The 15544-nt window shown below is 36.6% G+C and overlaps 1 protein-coding gene across 2 annotated transcripts in view; it reads right to left on the reverse strand.

Annotated features, from left to right (window-relative positions):
* Window positions 1-2351: 2351 nt before the first annotated feature.
* Window positions 2352-15544, reverse strand: part of PLCB1 (phospholipase C beta 1) — a 731248-nt gene continuing 718055 nt past the window's right edge. For both annotated transcript variants that reach the window (XM_017523921.2, XM_017523922.2), the window contains one exon: window positions 2352-5643. In XM_017523921.2, the coding sequence (XP_017379410.1) occupies window positions 5542-5643 (102 nt within the window). In that variant the 3' untranslated portion in view covers window positions 2352-5541. The remainder of the gene's footprint in view (window positions 5644-15544) is intronic.

Here is a 15544-nt window from a genome sequence, read left to right on the forward strand (position 1 = left end):
CCTCAGAAGCAACACAACACATCTACAACCATCTGATCTTTGACAAACCTGACAAAAACAAGCAGTGGGGAAGAATTCCCTATTTAATAAATGGTGATGGTAAAACTGGCTAGCCATCTGCAGAAAGTCGAAACTGGATCCCTTCCTTACATATTATACAAAAATTAACTCCAGATGGATTAACAATTTAAACATAACACCTAACATCATAAAAACCCTAGAAGAAAACCTAGGCAATACTATTCAGGTCATAGGCATGGGCAGGACTTCATGACTAAAATACTAAAAGCAATGGCAACAAAAGCCAAAATAGACAAATGGGATCTAATTAAACTAAAGAGCTTCTGTGCAGCAAAACAAACTATAATTAGAGTGAACCAGCAACCAACAGAATGGGAAAAAAGTTTTTGCAATCTATCCATCTGACAAAGGGCTAATATCCAGAATATACAAAGAATTTGAACAAATTTACAAGAAAAAAACCAATCCCATCAAAAAGTGGGCAAAGGATGTGAACAGACACTTCTCAAAAGAAGATATTTATGCAGTCAACAAACATGAAAAAAAGCTCATCATCACTGGCCATTAGAGAAATGCAAATCAAAACCACATTGAGATACCACCTCATGCCAGTTAGAATGGCAATCATTAAAAAATCAGGAGACAACAGATGGTGGAGAGGATGTGGAAAACAGGAAGACTTTTACACTGTTGGTGGGAATGTAAATTAGTTCAACCATTGTGGAAGATATTGTGGTAATTCCTCAAGGATCTAGAACTAGAAATACCATTTGACCGAGCAATCTCATTACTAGGTATATACCCAAAGGATTATAAATCATTCTATTATAAAGACACATGCATACATATGTTTATTGTGGCACTGTTTGCAATAGAAGAGACTTGGAACCAAGCAAATACCCATCAATGATAGACTGGATAAAGAAAATGTGGCACATATACATCATCATGGAATACTATGCAACCATAAAAAAAGGATGAGTTCATGTCCTTTGTGGGGACATGGATAAAGCTGGAAACCATCATTCTCAGCAAACTGACACAAGAACAGAAAACCAGACACCACATGTTCTCATTCATAAGTGGATGTTGAACAACGAGAATACATGGACACAGGGAGAGGAACATCACACACTGGGGCCTACTGAGGGTCAGGGGCCTAGGGGAGGGATAGCATTAAGAGAAATACCTAATGTAGATGACGGGGTGATGGATGCAGCAAACCACCACGGCACATGTATACCCATGTAACAAATCTGCACATGCACCCCAGAACTTAAAGTATAAAAAAAAATGAGATCCTGTATTTGCAACAACATAGATGGGATTGGAGCTCATTATATTAAATGAAATAAACCAGGCACAGAAAGACAAACTTTGTATGTCCTCACTTATTCGTGGGATATAAAAATTAAAATAACTGAACTCACAGAGAGTAGAAGGATGGTTCCCAGAGCCTCGAAACGGTAGTTGGGGAAACGAGGGAGTGAGGATATTAATACAAACAGAAATATAGTTAGAATGAATAATATCTAGTGTTTGATAGCACGACAGGGTGACTACAGTCAACAATAATTTATTGTGGATTTAAAAATAAAGAGTATAATTGAATTGTTTCTGACACAAAAAAGAATAATGCTTGAGGTGATAGATACCCCATTTACCCTAATGTGATTATTACACATTTTATACCTGTATGAAAATCTCTCTCTCATGTACCCTATAAATATATATATAATATATATACCAACTAGGTGCCACATATTTGTTTTTGAAAAGCTATGAGATAAGAGATAATTCTGATTTTGTTAAGCCCCTAGATTTTAGAATCATTTATACACAGAAATAAGTAACTCATACACTGCATTTGGGGTGGCTCTGGAACATTCACATAAAACTCACACATTTCTTATTCCATCAAAAGTGTAAACGCTTTTAAAATCCGTTTTATAATAAAATTTGCATCAAGTGCTCTGTCAATTCTTGTCATTGCAGCTATTATTTGTCAAAAAACCTTTGACTGTTTTGCTTTCCTTAACTTTGGTCAAGGGAGACAGGGAGGAAGGAAGGAAGAGAGAAAGGGAGAGAGGATCTCCATTATGGAAACAACAGCAAGTGTAATGCTGCTCCGTGGATGGAGGGTGGTGGAATGACAGCAATGACAACTGTGTCCTCTGGCACACACATTGCAGCATCCCAATATCCTTTACAGGCACAGATGTGCCCTGTCAGGGCGGGCACAATGGCCCTAAAGACTGGCATTATGCCCCCTCCCACCACTTTGCCTGTCAAAAGCAGATTGGCTCTGACACCAGAAAATAACAACTGAGTTGTGTTAAGAAATTTTTATTGTTTCCTTTGGATTTATGATGAAAGCACATAAAATTACAAGTGGAAGAAACATCATGCCACAAAATTGCATAGAATTATTACAAAAATGTGAATTATGCATTTTAAATAATTTGAGATAGAAGAACCAAAATATGTACATTTTAAGAGCTTCAAACACTTTGTCCTATCATTTGTTTCTTCTTAAAAGGCAAGAGTCACAATGTCCAATCCATCACAAACAATATTAATACAGTGCACAAGCGCAACATTAAATTCAAAGTAATGCAAGCAATGGCCCTTTCTTTTGGAATTACTTAATGACTGCTTATCTACTATAGGAGTATTAATTAATGTATGGTGATACTGAAATTTTAAAATGAAATGTAAAAAACCAAAAACACATGGCATGTCATTAGAACTTTGAAAATTGGTTTACATGGCCAAAACCACGCTAGTCTCAGTAGTGTAAAGGTATCAGAGAGACACAGTCTAATTTAATACATAGCTCTACTCTCTATTATAGGGAAAACCACAGTACAGAATTTCACACATTCAACAAAGAACAAGGCAAATACATAAAGGCACAAAACTGCACATCATACAGACCCCTTTTCTTTATCTTAGCCTATTTCAAGTAATATTAATATTATTAAATGATAGTATCACTGTAGTAGTTTCAATGATGCAAGATGGACAGTGTTACACACTACCCCACAACTGCAGAAAGTGTCATTGTACAGATATAAAAATGTGATTACAGTAAATGGCCAAATATAAACATATTGTAAAATGACTAAATTCACTAAGATAATGAAATCCAACTACCAAAACAGTTTTGTGTAAGTCAAGGTTATTCAACCTTAGTCTATCTCTGGACTAAAATGTGATACAATGTTCTGTAATAATCACCATTGTGTTTGGTTATGAATGCTATTGTTAGTTCATTCTTCTGCAATTTCAGACAGTCTGTAATTTTGTTTATAAAAATGCAGCATTCAATTTTGACCATTCTTGCTTCTTTATGATTAATGCCTTTCTTTCAAAGTGCAAAAAGTAGAACGATTTACAAAAGACTTCTTTTTCAGTGGAAGTTAAGTTTTATTAAGTGTCTAATTAACACCCCAAACCCTTCAGATCAAAATATCATCATTTCCAAAGAGGATGCGATTTTTCCCCTTGCATCTTACTAGATTTTTTTTTTAATTAAACACTGTTTTCTTATGTTTGAACTAAGCCTTCATTTTGATTAAAATTTAATTGTGATCTCTAGTTATTGCTTAAAGTTAAACAAAATAATTTTCATAAAAATATTAAATTCTTGAAACACAGTTTTCAGGACACAACTGGTTTTTGCATTTTAAGATATTTCGTTAAGCTACAATCAGACAGGTTTATTTTAAAGTAAAATAAAACTGTAAGCATCTGGCTTCTGGGCTTTAAATTCAGTGTTCATTGTGTTACTCTCTAAGTTACATTTTTCTATATATTATTATTCTTTCTTTTTTCAGAACTTTCAATTATGCTTTTGATCAGTTTTGCCTTGACATAACTTGTTTCTCTTATGCCACCTAAAATAGGAACTTACAGAGACACAGTTAAGTGAGTTAAATGTACTTAGTAAATATATAATGAAAGATTTTTTTTATGTTAGAATAAAATAGAAATGTGTCAGTCTTAAAAATTATGGAAGGTACTAATAAATGTCCATATTTCTGTCCTAATTTTTTGACCATTAAAACAAGCTTAAAATCTGATAATTAACATCTAATTTTTGATCTTGCAAAATATAAATTGAATTTATATTCTAAGTTCTAAATCTACATCAGTTTGCATCAATGGCTTCATCAATTATTTCTTAGCATCTCCATATAACTTAACCTCAATCCATGTAATCTAGATGTTTGACCCTTTTCTTCTCTATCCATTTATCCCTGAATTTGGTTTTAAGTCTTGTGGAAGAGATCTGGGTCACTGTCAATTAATAAACACATATCTACACCCATGTGTGTGTATGTGTATATGCACTTACATGACTAAGTGGGTGCATATATACATGGAGATAATACCTATCATTTACATGTGGGTCTTTGTAGTCTCTAGATAAATATTCAATCTTCCTCTCTATATTAAAAATAAATGAACCATAAGAAATGTCAAACAGCAAAATAACCACTGGAACCTGTTCACTCTGATTGAATATCTGGTTAACATATATCAGCTCAACTATTTTTATTCAACAGACCATTTCTAGTTATTTGATCATTTCAGGCGAACAACCAATGAATACCCAGACTTTGAGTGCAAATAATCAATTCTGACAGCACACTGGCTGGAAATATGTGGCCCACTTGCTCATGCAGCCAAAATGTACAATCCATATTGCTAAGTCTTGGGATGGCTTCACTGGATAAGGATATAATCAAGTGATTTTTTTTTTCCAAATAGAAAACAAACTTATTTGAATCACTACAGTATCTAATAAAACCATGTCAGCAACAAATACATTGATGGCTCTGTGATAAATAAATTAGCAAAATGCAAGCCACCAGTGCTTGCAAAGCAAAGGATGAAATAATGTAATATGCACGTTGACTTGAAGATAATGGTAGTTGAGGGGCAGTTAAAAAAATGCTCAAAGTCAGCTGTTCAATAGTGTTAAATAATGCTATGCATTTCTCAAACTATTTCTATGACTTTGAAATACTTTACACCAGAGCTTTGAATAAAAACATGAGCTCAATTTTCTTCAAAGAAGACACCGTCCTTCATTAAAAGTTCCATGGAGGCAGCAAGTTGCTTGCTTTGAATTTACTACTAGAAAGAAAACAAAAATCTCACGTACATGCATTCTTCACTAGTAGACCTGCAGAGGTTTCCAAGTGACACATGGAGCCTGGGCATGGGACTTCTGCATGGATTCCTCTGGAACTCTCCCTTTGGTGTGGATTTTAGGCTAAGGGATGCTTCTTGGGTAGATGGTCCTGGGCAGTGATTTTTGTAGTAAGAGAGAGTCTGATTACACTGGAGTGGCCATGCAAATTTCTGAAGGCCTGGCAGGAGCATTCACAGAGGAGTATCAAATTCTTTTCCTGGGATGTCTCCTCCCAGCTCCTCACTGGAGGGAGTCTTGTGGTTCACTTTTCCAGGGTCTGAGGACAGGGAGGGAGGGGCAGAACCATGATTGCTGTCTTAACTGATCTTCCCTTTCATGGCTTCCTGCACGAATTCCAAAATCTCAAGGGGCAATCTTTTGAATTTGTCTTGGTATTCTTGCTCCAGCTCCACCTGCAGCTGGGAGACATCAAGCAAGGAGATGACTTGAAGTTGTTTATGTTTCTATACCCGCCCCCATAGAAACTCTCTGAAAGAGATGTACAAAGGGAGCGATGAATACATGAAGTTAAAATATCATTCACTGGTCACCTATAGAGGAGATGTAACAAAGTGTAGCTGGACACATCATTTGTCTGTAGCTGAAAGTCAAGTTCAAGTTATGTGTGGCACAATAAGGCTAAAGACTTGGAATAAGATGAATAATGGTATCTACAAATGCGCGTGTGAACACACACACACACACACACACACACACACACACACACGGGTCTTTTGAAAAACGGTGTCAGAGGCAGGGCATGGTGGCTCACGCCTGTAATCCCAGCACTTTGGAAGGGTGAGGCAGGTGGATTGCTTGAGGTCAGGAATTCAAGACCAGCCTGGCCAACATGGTGAAACCCTGTCTCTACTAAATAGAAAAATTAGCTGGGCATGGTGGCAGGTGCGTGTAATTCCAGCTGCTCAGGAGGCTGAGGCAGGAGAATCCCTTGAACCCGGGAGGCAGGGCTTGCAGTGAGCCGAGACTGCACCACTGCACTTCAGTCTGGGTGACAGAGTGAGACTCTGTCTCAAAAAAAAAAANGCCTGTAATCCCAGCACTTTGGAAGGGTGAGGCAGGTGGATTGCTTGAGGTCAGGAATTCAAGACCAGCCTGGCCAACATGGTGAAACCCTGTCTTTGAGTCCAGCCTGGTCAACATGGCAAAACCTCATCTCTCCAAAAAAGTACAAAAAAGAAAATACAAATGTAGGAAGATCCTTTGAACCCGGGAGGCAGGGCTTGCAGTGAGCCGAGACTGCACCACTGCACTTCAGTCTGGGTGACAGAGTGAGACTCTGTCTCAAAAAAAAAAAAAAAGAAAAGAAAAGAAAAGAAAAAGGTAAAAGAGAAAAAGGTGTCAGAAATAATATAAAATGATCTGAAATTCTTACATTTAGGGGTTGAGAACCATTGATGGGTAAGCGTGTCAAGGTCAGCCATGACCCTGGCTAGGGGAAGCTAACCAAGAAGCTGAGTAGACAGAGGAGTGTGGCGTGGGCTTTGGGATGTGCAGCTTTAGTCTTATTTTGACTTCTTTCACCACCTCTTTATTTTGGTTCATTTTTCATTCTAATTTTTATTTGCCTTGTAAACTATTTTAGCTACCCTTTAAACTGTCATTTAATGTGTCTATTTTATGCCCTGGAGAATTTTCAGATGGTTTAAAGTCCTTGGAACTCTTTCTTTAAATGGAGACTTACGTGGATGTCTCAGTCATAAAATAGCACAAAAGCTGCGATTCTCTGGTAGATGGGGAGAGAAGGTGGGCAGCAGGGAGAGTTGTCTGCTAGGCAGCTGCGCTGTGCTGAGCCCAAGCGAAAACCTTGAATTTTAAATAAAATTCTCTCTGCTTATCAATTGGTAACCAGGGAGCATAATCCTTGAAACACCATGCAAGGCTAAATACTTGCCCCACACACCCTTATTAGCTTTGAGGCAACTTTTAAGATATGGCCTTAAAACCTGGATTTTTTTTCCTCCTGCTTTTCAAGCTTTAAGGTGCACACAAATCATCTGGAATTTTGATCTTGATTCCGTCTGACTCAGGAGGCCTGTGTGGGGCCCGAGCTCCTGCATTTCTCAGCAGCTCTTGGGGGATGCCAAGGTGGTTGATCTGCTTTGGCCACTCTGACAGCTCCCTGTCTGGGTTCTGCCCTTAGACCCCAGTTCTACATTTTTTGTTTGTTTGTTTGTTTAGATGGAGTTTCACTCTTGTTACCCAGGCTGGAGTGCAATGGCGCGATCTCGGCTCACCGCAACCTTCGCCTCCTGGGTTCAGGCAATTCTCCTGCCTCAACCTCCTCAGTAGCTGGGATTACAGGCACGCGCCACCATGTCCAGCTAATGTTTTTGTATTTTTAGTAGAGACGGGGTTTCACCATGTTGACCAGGATGGTGTCGATCTCTTGACCTCGAGATCCACCCGCCTCGGCCTCCCAAAGTGCTGGGATTACAGGCTTGAGCCACCGCGCCCGGCCTCCAGTTCTACTTTTTGTCTTGATCCTGGCTGTGCATCCTCCATCTCTCAGGGTAACTTCTGGGGCTTGTTCTGATTTCTGGAATGCCAGGGTGAAGCCGGTCCCCAAGGCATCTGTCTTTCTGAGTCTTAGCCTCTTTCTAGAGAGTGTCAGCATTTTCCTCTTTAGTTCAACTCCTTTCACTGTTGCTTCCATGCCAGATAAATTTTGCCAATACTAAATTATTTAATTTATATTAAGTAAAACCTTATCTATCCCAATGTTTTGAAATCCAGAAGTTTTCTTTCTTTTCTTTCCTTGCAAATTTGTGTAAACTCATTGACGTGAACTGATGTTGGGATGATGATACATGAAATGTGTATAATTTCATATATCACCCCATCATATGACTATTTGTGCAGTTAACTGCAGACATATTCATTTGCTTGATTTTGAGGATGACTCAGGTCTCCCTGGAGTGTTATGCTTATGGCATATGCACCACATTGCCTTTCTAAAATCAGAAAATTTAAGAATTCTGAAGAACAACGGGCCCCAAGAATCTCAGATAATGGATTACGGACCTAGTTCAAAGGACTTGTTTTTTTTTTTGCATCAAAAGGTGTGTGACATGCACTTGTATGTTTATCATAGCATTATTCACAATGGCAAAGACATGAAATCAGCCTAGGTGCCCATCAGTGGTAGACTGGATAAAGAAAATATGGTATGTACATAACATGGAATACTAGGCAGCCATAAAAAAGAATGAAATCATGTCCTTTGCAGCAACATGGATGCAGCTGGAGGCCATTATCCTGAGCAAATTAATGTAGGAACAGAAAACCAAATACCACACATTCTTATTTATAGGTGGGAGCTAAAGATTGTGTACTCACGGACATAAATATGGCAATGATGGACACTAGGGACTAACAGAGTGTGGAGAGGGAGTCGGGGACAAAGCTTGAAAAACTAAATGCTGGGTACTATGTTCATTATCTGTGTGACAGGATGATTTGTATCCCAAACCTCAGCATCACGCAATATACTCATGTAACAAGCCTGTACATGTACCTTCTGAATCTAAAATAAAAGTTGAGAGTTTAAAAAATCTATAAAAATTCTTTAAATATCAAAGAAAAAGAAAATATAGAAAATAAAAAATAAAAATAAATATGGTATCTGGTAAAAATGGCTTAGGCTGAGTATTGAAAGTCAACTATTCTCCCCAGATATAAAATGTGGAGTATTTTAAAATCTATTATTTGTTAGCGTATACGTTCTTATAAGCTGAGGAAGAAACACACTGTGGGGAGCACTCAGGGCCCTGGACTCACATGACTGTGACGGAGCACCTTCAACAGGGCCCTACTCTCCATGTTGGCACATATGAGACACTGGAGCAGCAAACAGAACACAATTGCCAGTTCTTTCCCTGCTGTTCCAACAATTTAGAAGGAAGTGGAGCTTTTACAGTGTCACACTCTATTGCACGAGTGAAATCTTAGCCTGGTGTTTGACAGCTTCCATTTACTACCATTCAGACCTCATCATCAATTCACCTCAATTTTAATTCAGTAGCACATGTGTTTCCAAGGAAGATAGGGAAGGGAGACAAGCAAGTGACCCTGTTTTAAGAAAACAACAGATTGCTGTTCTTTTATAGGTTGGACTGGGGAACCTTCAGCTATGGATATATGGTACCTGACCAATAGACAATTTCTCTTAGGTTAATGCTTCTTGGTGGACAAGACCCCATAGTGCTTGAGAAGTGCTATTTTTTATTAAAAAAAGAAGTAAAACATGAGAAAATGTCAAATACCTGAACCAATGCTTTTGAACATTTTTAATAATTTAATTCTAAGACGAACTTAAATTTTAGCAATTTAATTTTAATAATTTTTAAAAATAATTTATAATAATTGACCCAGTTGTGGCTAAGTTACAACTTTAGTAAACTTTTATCATGGGACAGTAGTATTATATATTCTAAACTAAGTCACTGCCTCATGACTTATATTAAATGCCATATATTTCACTCTTTTTATAAAGCCATTATTAATTAATTAATTTCAAAATTGTATTTATTACATTCCAATTTAGACCTTTTGCTTTTTCTTCTTATAAACTAAATACTTGTTCGTTGTAAAAAAAAAAAAATATATATATATATATAAAGTATATGGGGTGATTCTGGCTCTATTCCAACAAAGCCCTATCCATAAGTGGTCTAGAGCTATTCTAGCCCAAGGGTTGCAAACTCAGATGTTTACAGGGACCAGGCAAGTCATGAAAATAAGAGAAGCAGGCTGTGTGCCAGAAAGTAGGAATCGTGGGGGTTCTGAAGAGCTAGAGATGGCAGGCTCTGTCTAAAGGGCATACCAACAACTCAGTTCTAGCTGATGCTTTTCAGAGTTTGGTTTTTCAATTGAAGTCAGAAATCTACATCTTTATGTAAGAGCCTGAGTGTTTATTGTTGGCAATCAATTAAAATCACATTCATGAGCCCCACTGGGCTCATGGAGAATTTATAAACTTTACCCTAGCAGATTTAAATTTGGCTTTAAGAAAACCTAGGCAAAACCATTCTGGACATAGGTGCTGGCAAGGACTTCATGACCAAAACACCAAAAGCATTGGCAACAAAAGCCAAAATAGACAAACGGGACCTAATCAAACTCCACAGCTTCTGCACAGCAAAAGAAACTATCATTAGAGTGAATCGGCAACCAACAGAATGGGAAAAAATTTTTGCAATCTACCCATCTGACAAAAGGCTAATTATCCAGAATCTACAAAGAACTAAAACAGATTTACAAGAAAAAAACAAATAAACCTATTCAAAAGTGGGCATAGGATATGAACAGACACTTTACAAAAGAAGACATGCATGAGGCCAACAAACATATGAAAAAATGCTCATCATCAATGGTCATCAGAGAAATGCAAATCAAAACTACATTGAGATACCATCTCATGTCAGAATGGCGATCATTAAAAAATCGGGAGACAACAGATGCTGGAGAGGATGTGGAGAAATAGGAACACTTTTACAGTGTTGGTGGGAGTGCAAACTAGTTCAACCACTGTGGAAGACAGTGTGGCAATTCTTCAAGGACCTAGAAATAGAAATTCCATTTGACCCAGCAATCCCATTACTGGGTATATATCCAAAAGATTATAAATCATTCTACTATAAGGACACATGCACACAAATGGTTATTGCAGCACTGTTTACAATAGCAAAGACCTGGAACCAACCCAAATGCCCATCGATGATAGACTGGACAGGGAAAATGTGGCACATATACACCATGGAATACTATGCAGCCATAAAGAACGATGAGTTCGTGTCCTTTGTAGGGACATGGATGAACCTGGAAACCATCATTCTCAGCAAACTGACGCAAGAACAGAAAATCAAACACCACATGTTCTCACTCATAGATGGGTGTTGAACAATAAGAACACATGGACACAGGGAGGGGAGCATCACGCACTGGGGTCTGTTGGGGGGAAATAGAGGAGGGACAGCAGGAGGTGGGGAGTTGGGGAGAAATGGCATGGGGAAAAACGCCAGATATAGGTGATGGGGAGGCAGGCAGCAAATCACACTGCCATGTGTGTACCTATGCAACAATCTTGCATGTTCTTCACATGTACCCCAAGACCTAAAATGCAATAAAAAAAAAATTTGGCTTTAACCAGGGGACTCCAGAAGTTAGGTCCAACTATGGAATTCCAGTTTAGATCCCTCCTAATTTTCCTTCCCCACAATCCTAGGCTTAGATGGTCCTCCACAGATCACCAGGGCTTCCTCTTGATTGCCTCTGTTCTGGGGTTCAGCATCATCCTATCTAATTGCCACATTCTGGGTTTTGTACTCTAATATGTGTTGAATTTCTGTTCTATGCAAGTGAAACAGAGTGTTAGGTGGGAATGGTAGATTGGTTGTGCACATGGCAGTAATTCTCGCCTCCTTGTAATCACAACCTTTGTGGTGTGACATTGCAGCTCATCCCAACAAAGAATAGAGTATATTTCTCATCTTCTTGAATCTGGGGAGGCCTTGTTATTTGCTTCTGTCTAGGAGAATGTGCCAAAAGTATATGCTGTTCTGAGTCCAGACCTCACAAGTCCTTGTGTGCTTCTGCCCTCACAGTTAGAAGTTTACTCAGCCATCATGTGAACAAGCTCAGCCTAGCTTGCTGGAAGAGGAGACACATGGCCCAGTTATTATACCCTTTCCATCACTTCAGTTGACAAGTGAAGCTATTCTAAACCAGCTCACTCCTAGCTGACCACCAGCTAACCACAGGTATGAACAAGTCTACTGAGATCAGGTGAGACTGGTCCAGACCAGAACCAGTTCATAGACTCATCAATTCAGCAAATGCTTATTGTTTTGCTACTGATTTTTGTGGTAGGTTGTTAGGCAGCAGTATTATGGCCGTAACTTTGAGTGAGGGGAACAGAAAGGCATCTCATATGTGTCCTGGCCCCATAAAATACTCATAAGCTAACTCAGCTAGCCCCATGCTTTCCTTGCTGTGGCCTCAAAGCATATTCTTGGGAAAAAAAAATCACCACAGGACAGATAGATTTTCAAGACAAAAGTGATTTTGTAGGCTATGCATTGGAGTTTTTGTAGCATAACATTGTCAAGCATGAGTTTGTTTGATCTTAAGTTCATAAGATCTCTTTTTGGAAAATGAACAAGAAAGAGGAAAGAATATGATTGAATTTAACCTCTAAGTTTAAGATGTTATTATTATATGCTCAGATATCAATAAAGAAGACTGTTGTCAGTTTGTTTTATTATAGGCCAAGTTCTTCAATTTGATGAATCAGGCTCAAATTCTAAATTTCTCAGTTAACTGGGTTTTCAAAAGACATTGCTCACTAGTCATTTTTGTAAACTCTGGGTAGTTAAGCAGGAAAAGGCAATACAGTTAAATTCAAATGTATTCAATTCTGCCTATGTTATCAAAGATTTTTGTACTTGGGATGCTTTCCTCCCTCTGACATTCTTTTAATCTGTCTTTAAAAAAGGCAGAGTTGATTTAGTTAAGGAAAACTTTTAGATACATAAACATAAGTGGAGACCAAGAAGCAAGCAAAGTTACTCATGAAGGTTAGCTTACAATCAGAAAACAGACAAACGAAACCCAGTATAACATAAATGTGGCATAAATATTAAATAAGACAGGTTACTGAGTTATGAATCAGAGACAATCAAACCAATTTTCTAAGGAAACAAATTGAAACCAGAGAACAATAAGCTACAGTGGAATAACAAAGAAGAATTGATAAAACTTTAAAAAAAAATGCCACTGGAGAATGTGTAGATAGATATTTGCAAGGTTTTGGAATTCCAGTCCAACTCAGGTCATTTTGCCCAATGAAGTGTGTGAAAGATCTTAATATAAAATATAAACCCAATAACAATCTTAGGATTGTTATTTGCTGTTGTCTAGGAGAATGTGCCAAAAGTATAATTGTATAATTGTGAATAATTGTATAATCATGGGGTACAGAGACCTTCTGAAGACAGAAAAAGGTAAGAAAGAAAAATATAGATACCTTTATCTAGATGAAAATAATGCATTTTTCTGAAAAAATGAGCATAAATAGAGCAATTGATAGGAAAATAAATACATATAGATATATATTTGAAACATAGATGAAAGCATCTCATTAGCAATCAGAGAAATACAATGACACACCTTTTCAAGGGACATTTAATTGTATTGATTACATTTAATTTAATTAATTAAATATAAAATAAATTTCTCCCCCTTTAAATAAGCACTAACATTCTGAGAAATTGATACTTTGAAACATTGGGCAATATTTGTAAGTAGGAAAACAGAAGCTTGTAACCCAGCAACTCCACTTTTGGGAATTTGGCCTATAGAAACAAACCCACCAACATATAAGAATGAATACACTAGAATATTTATTTTTGTACAGAAAAATAGCATTGTTTTAGCATTGTTTGTACAGGCAAAACAACCAAAAAATAAAACAAAACCAGCCTGTGAAAACCACCTTAATTTCAATGTTTTGCCACATATGCATTATGTATTGTCTATCTCTACATTTTTTGTTGAGTCATTTGAAAATGTTTCAGACACCATGACACTTCACCCGTAAATACTGAAGCATACTTCTCCTAAAAAGTTTGCTTTCTGATAACATTAGCATATTTATTTATTTGCTTTATATTAATATATACAGAAATAGTTTCAATATGACCTATCAATAAGCAAATAAAGCTTCAGACTTTTTTGAAGTTCTTTTTATTTATCAGATACATCCCACTAAGGATGCACCATTATATTACTCTGCTATAATTCACGCAGAGTAATTGTATTCTTTGTATGGTTATGTTACCTTGAATATACACATAGGATCACTTGTTTCAGTTTGTTTTCTCATTAGACATTTTCAATTATGATTGTTTTTTCCTCTCTGGGATCATATGTTGTATGTGTGTGCATATGTGTGTGTACATACACAGATATAGAAATGCAATTGACAATTTATAATTGAATGTTTTTATGTAGGACAAAGTGATGCCATGATTTATAAATACAGCATGGAGAAATTAAAGTTAACTAACATATTTGTCACCTCAAATACTTATTTTTTGTGGTGAGAACATTTGAAATTTAATCTCAGCAATTTTGAAATGTAAAATACATGCCATATATATTTAAAATTTAATGTATTACGGTCTTTTAACACTTTTAAAATATATCTCCTAACCTTTGAGAGGCAGGAATGATAATAATGGTACTGGAATTCTCTTGCTCAGAATATTTTGGAATTTACTGTTAAAGATTAGGGAAAATAGTAAAATTAACAAACAAGCCAAGAAACAGCAAAAACATCAATAAAACGTAAGTGTTTCTGTAAAACAAATTATAAGGCTCTTACTTAAAGAAATATGATGCAGTCGAATAATACTAACCGATAAATAGCTTTGAAAACAGGGAGAAATAATTATATTATTGTGATAAATGAAAAAGTTTACCTATAGTTGTATAGGTACTGTGATAATAACTATGACAATTTTTTAAAGTATACAAAACTACTTTGAAAAGAAACACTAAAATATAAACTGTTAGAATTATGAGTATCTTTTTTCTATTTCTCATTTTTATATTAATGTGAAATTTTCTAGCATAAAAATAATAGCATTCTAAAATGAAAACAAAATCTAATATCGTTTTTATAAAATACAATAAAGAAAAATGTAGAACTCTGAATGTGGGATACATTGACTAAGAAAATTTTACAAAGAATTACTGCAAGGACTATAGTATTTTAACTTCAACATCATTGGTTAGCAAAGTGGATATTAAAAACAATGGGAAATGCATTAAAAAATACATTCATAGAATGAGTGGTTTCAAAATTAAGCCTGAGCAAACATGCAAGTCCTCATCTTATTTTTAGAATAATCTCATGAATCTTACTTCAAGAATAAACATAACAGGATCATATGAAATTTACAGAGTGAGGTTAGTCAGGTTACCCAAGGATCGTTGGAAAGTGGCGTGTGGGAAAATGGGAGCATATGCTATATCCTAACCATTTCAGTTTTTGTTTGCTTATTTGTTTTCTACTAAGCTTCCTTAGAACAAATTGTAATGGGACTTTGAGTCAATATAGCTGGCTGAAAATTTCCTTTTCTATTCCAATCATAGGGAAATGCAAAATAAAACAGTACATACATATTTACTTAAATTTATAGCTGAGTTCGAATATAAGGGTAATAAATCGTCAAGTCACAGAAATAACAAAGGAACTCAGAGTTAACAGAATTGATTCTCCATTTTGTGGGGCTGGGA

Source organism: Cebus imitator, unplaced genomic scaffold (genome assembly GCF_001604975.1).
Source record: "Cebus imitator isolate Cc_AM_T3 unplaced genomic scaffold, Cebus_imitator-1.0 Scaffold31, whole genome shotgun sequence".
Lineage (NCBI taxonomy): Eukaryota > Metazoa > Chordata > Mammalia > Primates > Cebidae > Cebus > Cebus imitator.